Genomic DNA, 14,523 nt, shown 5'->3' with positions numbered 1-14,523 from the left:
CAAGGCCTGGGGGCTGGCAGGCTGGGAGACATCTCCCCCTGGGATCCCTTCCTAACGGGGACAGGGCCAGCCCCAGGAGGTCAGGTGGGGATCTGCATACATTCTCACCCACAGTCACACACACACTCCCAACTCCCAGGGACACTCGTACCCTCCCCCGCTCACAACCACACACACACTCACACACGTATCCTCTGTGTGATACACACGGGATGTGCTGACTTCTGCATTGCACCACACAGTCTCAGGGTGTCTGTGTGTCTGTCTCTGCTACGCTTGCACACACCACCCATACAAGCCCTCAGCCTCGCCTGGAGGTTGCACACTTGCCCCACTCCCAGATGTGCACTCTTCCTGGCTTACACTCCAGACAGCATCCCCCCAACGCTGGGATAGTGGCTCCAACTCCCCCCTACACACAGGCCTCCAAGCCACACTGCCAGCTTGGTGCTTGGAGATACTCCACGATTGCTGCCCTGGGCCTGTTGAAGACACTGCCCAGATACCCACACGAGAGTCAGACCCGGGCCCGAGCTGCCGTTTAACACCCTTGTTCCCTGACTCCATGCATCCATCCTCACACACCATCTGCTCTCTTGAGGACACCTTGGGGAGACATAGGCCCCTGGGCTCAAGCCCTGTATTGTTCTGATGTCTCCATTTCAAAATCCTTAACTTTTTTTTTTTTTTTTTTGCGGTACGCGGGCCTCTCACTGCTGTGGCCTCTCCCGTTGCGGAGCACAGGCTCCAGACGCGCAGGCCCAGCGGCCATGGCTCACGGGCCCAGCCGCTCCGCGGCATGTGGGATCCTCCCGGACCGGGGCACGAACCCGTGTCCCCTGCATCGGCAGGCGGACTCTCAACCACTGCGCCACCAGGGAAGCCCCCAAATCCTTAACTTTTAAACAAAGGACCCTGCATTTTCATATTGCCCCGGACTCCACCAATTGTGGAGCGGCTCTCACGCCCTCATCACAATCTCCCTCAGTCTGACTCACTCGGCCCTGCTGAGGCTTTAGAAACTCCGAGTCTCCAGAAAGCTCTCAACTTCTCCCACCTGCCTGAATGCCTCCGCTTCGTCTTACAGCTGAGCCTTCCCTGTCCACCCCCATCCCTCACCAGGCAGCTGAGTGTGATGGGTGGAGGGAACTACTAAGCATATACTACACTTCTATATACCTCCTCCTAGTGCGATCTTGGGGTTCAGCGTCCTCATCTGTAAAACAGCCTAATGATAACACTAACTTTGGGGTTCTTTGTGAGGTTTAAATAACATCTGTAAAACATTTAGCACAAAGCCTTGCATTTAGTAAATACTCAATAAATACTTGTTATTATTGCTATGATTACATTCTTATAAGTGCTGGCGAACAAAACTAGACTGGCCCTATGATTGTCTAGTGGGTAAAACAGAGATTACTCGAATAATCACACATACATGAATGTGAAGTAGCAGCAGTGAATGGGGAGCACAGGTCTCTAACCTCGTGAGGTTTACAGTTAACAGGAGAGGCAATCTGAGGCAAGGATCAGGGATTGGTCTGGAACAGGGCCAGGAATAAGTCTGAGGCTAGAATCAGGGATCAGCCCGGGGCACGTCGGTTAGGGGACAGAGGTGGGGCTCAGAATGGGGCCAGGGTCAAAGCTTTGTGTGGGGCTGGAATCAGGGATCATTTGGGGCCAGGGGTAGGGCTCAGTCTAGGGCAAATCACAGCTCAATTAGAGGTCAGAGTTGGGGCTCAGAATGGGGCCAGGGCAGAGCCCAATTGGGGCAGGGCTGAGCTAAGTCTGTCACTGGTACCAAGTCAATTTCATTTCTAGCAGTGACTCACTGTGGGGCTGTTTTAATAAGCTGCTAGGCTTCTGTGAACCTCTGTTTTATCATCTGTAAAATGGGGAGATCTCTGTCTACCCCCCAGCCCGTGGGAATCCAGTGAGCTAATAATGGAAGCGGAGGATTAAACCGCTGCCACAGCTGCTGCTGATTCTAAGCCTGGCCGCCTGGGGTGCTCCTCCCCCTGCCAGGCTGGGGAGGCCGTGCCATCCTCACCTAAGTCCCCAGCTGTGGGGAACTCGCCACCCCAGCCTGGGATCCTTTCCAAGAGGATTCTGGAGATTTTGCAAAGCCCTTTGAACAACAAAGGCCACGGGAGCGATACTTCCTCCTGGGGACTGACTGCCCAGTGGTTCCTTTATCTCGGCAACCAGGTTTGAAGAGCCATTCTTGGAAAGAGCTCGTGTGGGGCGTGTGCGGGTGCGTGTGAGTGTGAGCATGTGCTTACAAAGCTGCTCTTTGTTGCCGTCCCCACCTGAGCAGCTGCAGACCTGGAAGCCTGGGTCCTTCAGAGTTCAGCCCATCCATCCCTCGCCTCCACACAGATGTGCTGGGCAGCCAGGAGGGCGGGAACACTTTCTTACCTTAAGATTTTCCCGGAGGAGAGAGCTCCAAGAAACAGGAGCCCTAGTGCCTCAGGAACAAGGTAGGCTAGGCTGAGGTGGATGCTTGACAACATGGGAGAGATGAAAGGGAGTTTGGGTTCTTTTAGCAGGTGCAGGGCATCCTCGGCCCTGGGGTCCCTCCCCAGCACACACGGACCCTCTGGAGGCAGGGCCGACAAGATGCCCGAGAGGCTTGCCTCATTCAGACTTACCTTCAGTCTGCTCTTGGTAAGCCACCGAGAGAGAGACTGTGCAGCCAGCAAGCTCCGACCTGCCTCTCGGACTGTGGGACATGGGAGAAGTCCCTCTCTGGGCCTCAGTCCCTGTGTTTAAGTTGGGCTTGGACTGAAGCCCCTGACTGCACTGGGTGGAAGCTCCAGGTATACAGGCAGGACCTGGAGTAGCCAGACCTGCAAAAGGAGTCTTTCTGCCTGTCTTTTCCTCTCCCTTTCTCCTGTTCTAGCTGCCAGGATCCCACTAAGCCCAAGCGAATGGACAAGTGTGGGCTGGCGGTGGCCTACTGGAGGGCCTGGTGTGTGGATGGCCTGGGGATTCCTGCTACAGGTTCTCAGGACAGACATCCTCAGGGGCCCTCCAGTTCAGTCCCCATTTGGGCAGGAGTCACTAACACCCAGCCCCTGCCACAAACCCACAGGGATGGGAAGCTCATTACCTTGCTGGGCAGCCTGCTCCAGGTCTGACCGGGAAGTTCTTCCTCATTTGAGCTGAAACCTGCCTCCTCCTCATCAGGCCTGGCCTGGGGGGTGGGGGTGGTGTGCACACAGGAGACATCTATTCACACTGTTCTGGGACATCCAACCAAACTGGACCACGTGGCACCTCCCGCACTCACTGTGCCCCTTCCCACCTGTCTGCTCTTGCTGATCAGGCCTTCTGGGGAAAGCCTGTTCATTCTTCAGAACCCATCCATACGCACTCTCGCCAGGAAGCCTCGCCTGATCACTCAGCCCCTCCCTCTCTTGACCCCTCTTGGCCATCCAGGGACACCCAGATGGAGCTCCCTGAGCAGGACTTGGCACGGGCAGAGCCAGGCTCAGAGTTGTTGTGGAACCAATACTGCACCTGTCTAACTGAACTGGAGGTGCAGTGTGAGCGGCGGGCTCTGCCTGGGACCCTGGGAGCCCGGTTCCTGTCTGGCCTTGCTCTGTGGCCCTGGGCAAGCCCTGGCCTTTTCTGGGCCTCTGTTTCCTGTGTAGAGGTTGGAGGGTAGTCTATTCAGGCCACCCGCCTGCCTTGGACGGCCTTGCTTTCTGAATGTCCTGCTGAGTTTTCTCTTCTGTGTGATATTCACCCCCCAGTTTCCTCAGTTGTTCCACCCAGGGCCTCTCCCCATGCTGGACCACATGACCCGCTGTGGGTGCAGACGGGGCTTGGAGGCACTCGTGGCAAAGGCCCAGCAGCTGCCCAAGGAAGTGGGATGAAGGGGTGTCCAGGGATGGTGCCCAAGGACCAGTGAGCACCCCTTGGCCATGCAGGACCTCGCCCTTCTCCTTTAGAGATGAGGCTGGGCCTGAGGCGGAGGCTGCAGCCCAGTCCCTGTCTCTTCCTGTCTCTTCTCTTCCTGAGGATGTGGCCCTGGCTCGGCACAGGCTTTAGCTCCCTCCTCTCAGTCTTGAGTCCCAGTGCCCACACTTTAGGGACCACCCGCCACCAGTCTTTGTGAGGTGGTTGGGAGGGGCCTCAGTCAACTAATGTTTACTGAGCACCATCTATGTGCCAGACACAGCCTGGGAACTGGAGATGCAGTGCTGAACGAGACTGTCCCTGCTCCCAAGGCACTCATTGCTGGTGGGGAGACAGACAACAGGTAGATAGGTGCTGAAACAAATATGTTTGGGGTGCTGATTAAAGGTTATGAAGAAACTCAAATAGAGAGTGGGGTCAGGGTGCAGCTGAGGAGACGGATGGAAGGAGCAGACCGAGAGTGAGGCCAGAGAGGATCAGACAGATCAGATCGACAGACAGGCTGGTGCAGGCCTGGAGGCTCCACTGAAGGCTCCACTGAAGGCTCTGGGGGAGAAGGGGTGGGGGGGGGGGGGGGGATCTATTAAGCTGATGACTCCAGGCCCTAATCCTGTGCCAGGCCTAGGCGGGTAGTGTGTGTGGGGGGGAGGGGAGCACCCCCGCTGGGGTGTAATTTCACGCTGAAGGGCCTGATGGGGCGTCCCAGGGACTGATCCTTTCTGGATCAGAAAACTCACTTCCCTTTGTCGCATGCAAGGGCGATTAATGCCTTAACCCTTTGTGGGCTGGCCTAGGGCAAGCCCCGCCCCCCTCCAGCCCCTTGGGACCTAGCCCAGAGCCCCTCGCCTCCAGCCCCATCAGCTCCTGGACCTGGTTCTGTCTGCAGAGAGGGAGAAGCTGTGACTGAGGACAGTCAGGGGACAGCTTTCCAAGCAGCTTTTCCATGGCCCTGTTCCCTGGAATGCAGCTGCCCAGGCCCTGTGCCCCCAGAGACGTGAACTCCGCACCCCTATCTGCAGGTTCTCTTATAGCTCAGTTCAAGTCCAGTCTCCTTCAGGAAACCTGGGGTCTAGTCCACCGGCCACCACAGCCTTCCCACATGTCCTGTGAAGGGGCTCCCACTCTTTCCCGGGGGGCCCCTCCCAGCGGCCATAAGCAATACAGCCATAACCGCCTAGTCCCGCTGCCCTCACAGCGAGGAATGAACACTACTCCGCCCCACACCCCCAGAAGGCCAGGTCCCCTGACCCTCACAGTCCACGCTTCCAGTAGCACCCCAGGGATAGCCCTGGCCATTCTGTCCAATGGTGGCATTGCAGGCCTGGGCAGCTCACCACCGGCAGCCCCTGCCTCTCCGCCCGCTCGAGATCGCGGCCCCCCTCTCTCCCCGTCTCTATTCAAAGCCCCACCAGGAAGTTGTCGCACCTTCTTTAGCCCCTCCCCTCGCTCCTCGCAGCGTAACTTCGCCGCATCCCGGGGCAGCCCCGGCGGGTCGCCCCTCCCAAGCTCCGCTGGGGTCGGGGCAGAGGGGCAGGGACCTGGGCTGGGCCTCTCCTAAGCTCCCCGGGTCTCTGAAACCCCAGCCCCGTTAAAAGAAAGCCCCTAAATGTTATTTACACTTCGGAGTCTTAAAAACCATTAACAAAAGCCACTTAATTCAATTATCTTCCCGGCTGGCTCGGTTCTCAGAGCTGAGCGCGGGCCTCCCCTTGCCGCCCCCCCCCCCCCCCCCCCCCCCCCACTGTCATTGTGTCGGGCTAATGAGGTAAACTGAAGCGAGCCCTGTCCCCCCTGACAGGTTTATGAGAATTTAATAAAGCGTGGCCGGGACCAAATGAGTTGCCTCAGCCTGGGAGAGCTCATTGTCTTCGGCGTCAGCGTTTTTTGACTCGAGCCGCCCCTCCCCCGCCCCGGCTCCCGCCTGGCTCGGTCCCCACGCCCGCGCCAGTGCCGCCCAAGGTGAGCCTGGGGAGGGCCTGGCAGAGGCCCGCTCGGGCCCCGCAGGGCCGAGGCTCCCCGGGCCGGCCCTGACCTGGGCAGTGTGCCCTGCGGAGGGGCTGCGTGGTGCCTCGCGGACCTGCCTGTCCTCACACACACACCAGACCCCGGGAGGGTACGGGGACCTCCGGGACTCCTCCTTCCCGCCTCCCTGCTCCTGTCTCACCCACCACTGCCAACCTGAGGCTGAGGCCTGGCTGGAGCTGCCTTGAGCGTGATTCACTTTCTCTTGCTTGTCTGCAGTGACTGGCCAGAGCGAGGGGGCTTCTCTTCCTGCCAGGGTACACGGTGGGGACACGGGGCCCTCAGTCATGACCTGGTCACCTTCTTCCTTTTGCCCTGAAAGGTAACGAGGGGTGGGGCACAGCTCAGTGAGTGGAAGGGACTTGCCCAGGTTTTAGCGGGAGTCAGAAGTGTAGATGGAAGAGGCGCCCAGGCTGGAGGCCCCCAGACGCACAGGCAGGCGGGCAGGCCTCACCGGAGCTCCAGGGGTATCTGGAGAAGGCCCAGCTGTCCTTCGTCCCTCATGTCCCGGACAGCCTAGAACCGGCCTTTCTCTGTCTGGCCTCTGCATCCTCAGGGATTCAATGTCTAGGAGTTTCCAGACCATTCAGAGACCCAGAATTCCTTCTTTCCCCTTCCAAAGTGTTTCCAGAAGTTACTTCGTTCTGGGGCTGAAGCCTGGCCTGGGAACCTCATCTGGAAGGTCCTGTAGTCAATGGGGTGTGTGGGAGCCAGTCTTCGGGATCAAGGCTCAGTCCGTGATCATGATGAAATCTCAGTCTTAGTTCAGGGTCAGCATTCAGTGTATTGATTAGGGTCAGAGTTCAGGTTGGGACCAGATTCAGGGCTCTGTGACCAGCGTCAGGCTCAACCTGTTACTAGAATCAGGCCTTAGTGCATGCATCAAGGTCAGGGCTGTCTGTGCCCAGAATAAGGGCTTAATGTTTGTCCATGACCAAGACTCAGTCTGTGCCCAGATCAGGGTTCAATTTTTGGTAAAGGTCAGGGTTCAAGTCAGAACTCAGTCTAAGATCAGGGTCAGGGTTCACTGTGTGGCCCAGGCAGGGTCAAGGCTCCGAATGTGGTCAGGACCAAGCTCAGGTCGGGACTTAGTCTAAAATCAGAGTGAGGGCTCAGTCCAGGACCAGACCCAGGACTCACCTGTGTCCTTGATAAAGGATGTCTGTGTCCAGCACCAGGCCTCCCTCTGTCGTAAGCTCAGGTTCCAGGGTTGGAGGTGTCACTTAGTGAATCTGGGTGACTTTAACACCCACCCCTTCATGCACACCCAACTCCCTACTCCCCACCTCCTCAGAAGAGGAAAAGGCAAAGTTGTGCAGTCTGGCTGGGCTGTCACCTCTATCCCCTGTCATGTGCCCAGGGTGCCCTCTGGTGGCACTCCCTAGCAGTGCCGGTTTCCTCAGTCTTAGCCCATACAGCTGGCCATCTCCTATGCAGGGGAGCCTGGCCCTCAGGTACATCCATTAATGCTCATCTAGCCAGATCTGTATTCCTGTGTCACCCCCCCCCCCCCCCACACACACACAAAGCAGAAAACAGGAATTGGCCAGGAGAACTCCCACACGCATAAGGAGCTTTTCTCCCTTCCTGTCCAGAATCAGGCATCTTGATAAATCCCTGTTTCCGGAGGCCCAGAACCTTAGCTGTGTGATAACATTCACACTCTTTACTCATTCAGTCGTTCAACAAATATTTATGGGGCACCTACCTTGTGCCAGGTAGGCACTGAGTGCACAGCTGTGAATAAGCCAGAAGTCCCAACCTCTTCGAGCTCACATTCTACTCACTTCTCCCTGATCCCCGACTCCTAGTGCACAGACCTCATCAGAAAGGCACTGGCATCAGCAGAAGTTTAGGTGAGATTCAGAACTGGGCAACTTCAAGTCCCTTCTTTCCTCTAAGAGTCAGAGGTTGGACTACTCTAGGTTCTGGTTCCTGGTCTTCATCTCTCCTCATACGCCTCATCTGGACTCGTGGCTTCACCACCACCCACAGGTCAGTGGCTTCTGCATCTGCCTCCCCAGGGCTCTCCATCTGGAACTCGGGCCTGCGGCTCCAGCTCCTACAGGACAGCTCCACTGGGTTTACAGACCTTTCATATGACAACAGCCCTTGCTTTTCCTCCACCATATGCCCAGCTGCTCAAACCAAAATTCTAGAACTTCCTTCAAGATTCCTCTCTTTCACTCCCTTAAACTCCCCTGACAGGGAGACCTCAAAAATGGGTGTCGAATCGGCCCAGCTCACAGCCACCGCTCCGGTCCTGACTCCCAGCGTTTCCCACTGCAACGACCTCCCAACCTGGCCCCTCTTTTCCCTTGTGTCCCTCAACATCTATTTTCCACATAGCAGGCAGAGCGAGCTGTGCAATCATAAATCAGATCATGTCACTTCCCTGCTTAAAACCCGCCAGTGGCTCCCATCTCACGGAGAATAAAACCCCAGCTCCTCATCCTGCTTACTAAGCTTTACAGGAGCTGAGCACGACGCCCGCTCCCCCCTTCTCCAACTTCATCTCCCACCCTTGTCTCTACAGCCCTTCTTTCTTGGTCTGACACATGGAAGCCAAGTTCATTCTCACCTTAGGGTTGCACTGGCCATTTTCCTGAGCATGAAATGCTCTTGCTCTAGACCCATGCGTGGCTAACTCTTGTCAGTCAGAGCTCAGCTTAAATGTCACCTCTCAGAGAAGACCTCTCCAGCCATCGAAGTCCCTCTGTCACACCTCCCTATTGTGATTTTCTGCACAGCACTATCAACCAGCTAGGATTTTTTGTCTTGTTTGCTTACTTATTTAATGCTTTAATTCTCCCCCAAGTAGAACGTAAGCTCCTCCAGAGCTTGTTCACCAAGCTATGGGTTCATAGTAGGGCTCAGGAATTATTTGTTGAATTAATTAGTAAAAAATGGTCCTAAGTGGCCACCCTCATTTCTTCTAGTGGGAAGAGAGGGAGAGGATCTGAGTTCAAGGCTCCGAATGTGGTCCTTAGTGGCCCTTGGTGGGCTCCCTTGTCTTGGCCCTCTGGGAGGTGGCCTCACTGTGCCACCCCTGAGCTCCCCCAGGCCCCAGGCGGCACCCCTCCTTTCAGAAGGACCAGCTATGTGTCCTCCACATAGGACTGCGTGCAGCCCCTGGACCTCTGAGGACATACCCTGGTGCCTCAGTTCTGACTCTCAGGGCCAGGAGTGGGAGTGGGAGGGTTCAGCCTTCATCCCAGGACCCCTCCGCAGTGTCCCAGCGGGAGGTGGCAGTCCCTGCTCAGATTCCTCAAGGTCAGGGAGCTTCCTGCCTCTGTGCCTTCAGAATCACCTCCTCTCCTTCCACAGAAACCTGCTCCCCACCCGGTGGCGCCCTGGAGCCCCTCTCTGCCCTCAGGGCCTGGAGCCTGCCGGGGAGGGGACTGCAGACGTGCGGAGACAGGGCAATCCTCCAGCCTCCTTGTGCGTGGAGACTGTGGCTGCCCTTGGGCCTCGCTGGCTCCACGGGGGATGCATTGCCCTAGGGGGGCCTGAAGGGATATGAGGGGAGGAGTCCCCGGGTGTGGCAGGCCTGGAGGGATACTGGGGGGCTTTACTAGGGCTGGCGGATTGGAAAGTGGGTCCTGGGGTATAGAGCATATCTCCTGGTGTGCCTGGGGAGGGAGAGGAGGCACAGACGGGACAAAAGATGACCTTCAGCTGGCGGTGACAATGCAAGGGAGACTCCAAGGAGCCATGCCCCACAACCCGCCCTCTGCTGCCACCTTGATCCCATTCTATTCACTCACACCATCGATCTGTGGCCCACTGCCTTGAACCCTAGCACATGCTCACTCTCCTCCCCAGCAGCCAGGCTTCAAGACAGGATCTGGAAAGTCTTCCTGTAGAAGAGGAAGAAACCCTGATGGTGCAACTCCAGGCCTCTGCCAGCAGGAGGGGGAGGGGTTTGGGCTGGGCCTGGCATTCCTGGGCTAGAATCTGGGGTGCCTCTTCTTAAGAAGGTGGTGGGAGAAGGGTGGTCCACACCCCAAGGCGGCATCAGCAGTGGCCCCTCTCACCTCCTACTCTTCCAAGGCAGCAGGTGGCGTCCGAGGCTGCCAGTGGACCAGAAGAGACAGGCCTGGAGCCTGGAGAGGTGGCCTTCCTTACACACACACACACACACACACACACACACACACACACACACACGAATGCAGGTGGGGGTGGGGAAGTGCTCTGAGAAGAGGTCATCAGCTCCAGGGGCTAGATGCTTCAAAGGTTAGGACCATCGACCCGTGCTAATTAATAGAGATGACCTGCTCAGCGCCCACTGAGAGGGAGTCACCCTTCTTCAGGTCAGTGGGAGGGAGACAGCAGGAGAGGAAGAGGCAGAGAGAGGGTCAGAGGAAGGGAGGAAGAGCCCCAGGGCTGGTGGAAAGTGCCTGTGCCAGGGCAGAAGAGCAGCAGAACCCAGCCTGGAAAGAGGAAGGGAGGCTGATGAAGCCAAGGGCAGCTGGACAGGGAGTCATGGCCAGCCAGGGGTGGTGGGCCAGCGCGTGCCACCATCCCTGGGCACTGCTTGCCTGGGTCCCTGAAGTGAGAGGAGGGGCTGGCCCAGGGTTGCAGTGTCTTTCTTCCAGCCCCCAGCCCCCTTGTTTCTCCTTGCAGGGCAGACTGCATTTCTCTACCTGGATTCTCTACCTGCATTTCTCTCACCCACCTGGACAGAGGACAGGCTGAGCCCAGACTGCAAGTGCAGCCAGGCCAGGAGAAAGGTGTAGGCTTTGCAAGACCTGGGGAGCCCTTCTTGCCTCACCATCCCTGCTGGGTGACCGAGCCCTCAACCACCAACACACACACACACACACACACACACACATACACACACACACACACGCTCCCACACAGGTGTGATGTCAGACAGTGTCACCCAAAATACTCCCACACTCCCCATCTCATAATGTAGCCGGGCTGTCTCACCCACAGTCACACTCATATACTCATCCAGCCCCCTATCCGACACCCTGTTTCCACAGATGTTCACAGGCATCCACAGTCTCAGTCTTTTGTTCACAGTCACACACTCCTCTCCCTGGGGCTCCCTTCCAGGTCTCCAAGGGGGGCTGGTGCTGGGATGATGAAGCACTCCGCCACGGAGTGGGGGGACCGAAGACTACAGGATGCTGGGTCAGAGGCCCCGCAGTCAGCTCCTCCCTCCTGCGCTGCACAAGGGCAGAGGACGACTCCAAAGGTGATTTATTAAGGAGCGAGGGAGGTACAGCGGGAATACACAGTGCGGTGCACACCGAGACCTTCAGGGTGGGAGGAGCCCCCTCACCACTCCTCCCTGTCGGCCCCCAGCTCAGCTCCCCCTGCTCTAGTCGGGCAGAAGGGGTGGAGTGTGCTCAACACAGCTCTATCTTAGGGATGATCTGGCTCAAATCAGATCCTGCCCCCATTAATCCCAAAAGGTCATGTTGGGGTAGAGACAAGGAGGGCGGGGAGGGACAGAAGGGGGTCGGGCAGCCTTTCTCAGCAGGCGGGGACAGGAGACAGCCCAGGCTGAACCCATCCTTTCTCCCCCTCTTCCTCCCACCCCCTGGGGGCGCGGGCCTTGCTGAGAGCCCCTCAGAGTGGCTCTGTTCACAGTGCCCAGGAAGGGAAGGACCAGCAGCCCGGTTTCCGGACGTCTGGGGAGTGAGGTAAACTAGGGCCCAGCAGACCCCACCCTTTGAGGGCCGTGCCTGGACACCATCCTCACACTCCCCCCTCCCTCTCCCGGAAGTTCCAGAGATGGGACAGAGGAGGCCACCTGTGCCCAGCACCGGACCCGTATGAAAGTTTTCTTTTTCTTGTCTCTCCTCCTCCCTCTCTTTTTTCCTAATGGCACTGATGGGAGGGAACCGGGACAGGGGAGTCAGGGCCGGGGACCCGGGAGGCTAGGAGGCGACGCCCTCCCGGGGCAGGTCGAGCCGGACCCCATCGGCGCGCGGCGCGTAGAGGGCTGCGGGCGCGGGGGCATCCAGGGTGAAGGGGCCGGGGCTGGGGCTTGAGCGGCCGGACGACGCGGCCGAGGCGGCGGGGCTGAGCTGCACGGCCGTGGTGTCCTGCGCCGTGCGCTCGCTGCTCTCCATCTCCAGCGCCACCCGCCCGCCGCCCCCGCCCTGGCAGGGACCCGCGGCCGCCGTCGAGCGCGAACGGGGCGCGGGCCCGCGGCGGCGGCTACACACGCAGCAGGCCGCGAAGAAGCCGAGCGCCAGCACGAGCAGCGCCGGCCCCAAGATGAGCGGCGCGTTGTGCCCCGGGACGAAGGAAGCGAAGGCGCCCACCAGCGTCACGTTCACGCCCGCCAGCAGCACGCACAGGCCGCAGGCGCAGAACAGCGCCGGGGACGGCGGGCCGGGCAGCCGGCCTTGAGCGCGGCCCGCGGGCGCCCGGGCCGGGGGGCCCTGGCTCTTCTCCGGGGGCGGCATCGGCCTGGGGACTCAGGGCACTCATCCAGCTCCCTCCTGCCGCCGGCCCCGGCCAGCCCACATGTCGGGGGCTCAGCTCACAGTAGTCCTGTGGGCACAGATCAAGGGAGAGGTCAGCTGGGCATCTGGGCTTCCAACCCCACTCTCCGTTCTGTGGCTATGTTCAGTACCTGGGAGTGCAGAGGCCATGCCATCTTGGCCAGCCCCTGTCTCTGCCTCTGCCTTTGGGAAGCAACAGCTCACCCCCCATGGGAGGACTCCCTTATCCCACCAGGTCCCTGGAGTTCCTCGTGGCTAATCTTGCCATCTTCCCTCCCTCCCCACTTCCTTATGTCCTCCAGACAGACACCAGTCCTCCACCTCCTCTCCTCCAGAAAGCCTTCTTGGGCTAATTAAGTGAGTAAATAGGTGGAAAGTCCTCGGCACCGTGATAATCATGATCAGTAGTTCTAATCAGAGGCCAGGTGGCAGCTCTTGGGACTTAGCTTCCTCCCTTGAGTGTTAGAGGCCCTAGAAATCATCTGGTCTAGCCCCAGCTCGTCCAGAAGAGGAAACTGAAGTGCTGAGAGATCTAGCGATTTACCCAGTATCCGGGACCGGGACCTCATGACCTGCTGCCTGGCCTGGGTGCCACCACCCCAGGTTCTGATAGGCATAGCAATGACATTAACTTTCCCGAATATCAGATGAGGCCCTGGAGTGAATGACCACATGAGAGTGAGGAGCTCTTGAAGTTTTAGATGGTCAGTGAGAAGAGACGGTCCCTACATGGGTTGGGCTGGAGCAGACCCAAGGCCCCGGGTCCTTCCCAGACTGGGCATTCTATTAGATTCCACTCCTACCCCCATTGCATCCCCCAGGAGTCTAGTGTTGAACCTGGACTCAAAAGCCCAATCACTGGGTACTAGGATCCCTTTCTAGGATTTTCTCATTGTATCTGGTTGTGGGATCTATCACTGGATTCTATAATTCTGGGAATGTGTACAGAAGCAAGGGTAATGTCATCAGAGTCTGGGGAGTTTAAGACTTCTATTTGAGAATTCTGCTCTATAACATGAAATCACAGGTATTAAGGCCCTCGAAGGATGAGATCATAGCCATGGAGCTGTGTTAGAATTGTGAAAAAGTGTCGGAAAAGGGCTCTGAGTTGGGGTGGGAGGGGAGTAATCAGATGGGACTACTGGTTGGCACGGAGCATGCTGGATGAGTAACGGAGCATGACCTGGACAAGTGGCCTAACTCTCTATGCTTCAGTGTTAACACCTGTAATGTGGGGCTAATAAGAGAACCTACCTGATAGGGTGTGGTGATAACTAAATGCTGTGAGCTAAATCAAGTGCTTGGAACCGCGCAGGACATAGTGAGATTTCCGTGTTACTCGTGTCGTAGTGGTGGCTGATAAAGAAGGGGCTCTAAGGTCTCAGATCTGGGGGGGTCAGTCATGTCAAGTTTGGAAACAGAACAGTTAGTCTGTCCCTCAGATGGAAGTGCCTCAGGGACGGGCCCTGAATCATCCTTCCCGAGTCCAAGGCCTGTACACAGAGGAGTTGGAGAGAATTTGATGATGGGGTGTGTGAAAACGAGGACTAGTGCTGGGGAGGGGCAGCTCAGGTTGTCACTCTGGACACAGGTAGGAATCAGCTTGGCCCAAGCAGGTCAGAAGGTCTGGAGGCCACCTCCGGGCCTGCCCAATGTGAGGACTCCAGGGCTTCCTCCCCGGGCATCACAGTGGGAGGTGGCACCAGGGGAGGTGACAGCTGTCCTGCAACTCCAACGAGAAGCTCCTGGCTGACACAGTAAGCTGGCAGGAATTCAGAAATCCCAAAATCCTGGTGACGAAAGCATGTGTTGACCCTTGAGGGCATCTACCGACCACAGATTCCTCAGGAAGCGCCATATTTGCATGAACCATCTTTTTTTGTTGTTGTTGTTGTTTTTTTGCGGTACGCGGGCCTCTCACTGTTGTGGCCTCTCCCGTTGCGGAGCACAGGCTCCAGACGCGCAGGCTCAGCGGCCATGGCTCACGGGCCTAGCTGCTCCGCGGCATGTGGGATCTTCCCGGACCGGGGCACGAACCCGTGTCCCCTGCGTCGGCAGGTGGCCTCTCAACCACTGTGCCCCCAGGAAAGCCCTGCGAACCATC

General features: G+C 57.9%; 1 protein-coding gene across 1 annotated transcript; it reads right to left on the bottom strand.

Annotated features, from left to right (window-relative positions):
- Positions 1-11,846: 11,846 nt before the first annotated feature.
- TMEM275 (transmembrane protein 275) lies at positions 11,847-12,380 on the bottom strand. Its single transcript, XM_027110747.1, has one exon. The coding sequence runs from the start codon at positions 12,378-12,380 to the stop codon at positions 11,847-11,849; it is 534 nt and encodes a 177-aa protein (XP_026966548.1).
- Between the last annotated feature and the right edge of the window lie 2,143 nt (positions 12,381-14,523).

Source organism: Aethalodelphis obliquidens, unplaced genomic scaffold (assembly GCF_003676395.1).
Source record: "Aethalodelphis obliquidens isolate GAN/ISIS:26980383/991018 unplaced genomic scaffold, ASM367639v1 scaffold9, whole genome shotgun sequence".
Classification (NCBI taxonomy): domain Eukaryota; kingdom Metazoa; phylum Chordata; class Mammalia; order Artiodactyla; family Delphinidae; genus Aethalodelphis; species Aethalodelphis obliquidens.
Note: the sequence above shows the minus strand (reverse complement) of the source record. Positions and strands in the feature narration are given on the sequence as shown.

Excerpts from the sequence above, each read along its gene's own strand:
- TMEM275 (XM_027110747.1), bottom strand. The coding sequence starts at position 12,380 with ATGCCGCCCCCGGAGAAGAGCCAGGGCCCCCCGGCCCGGGCGCCCGCG.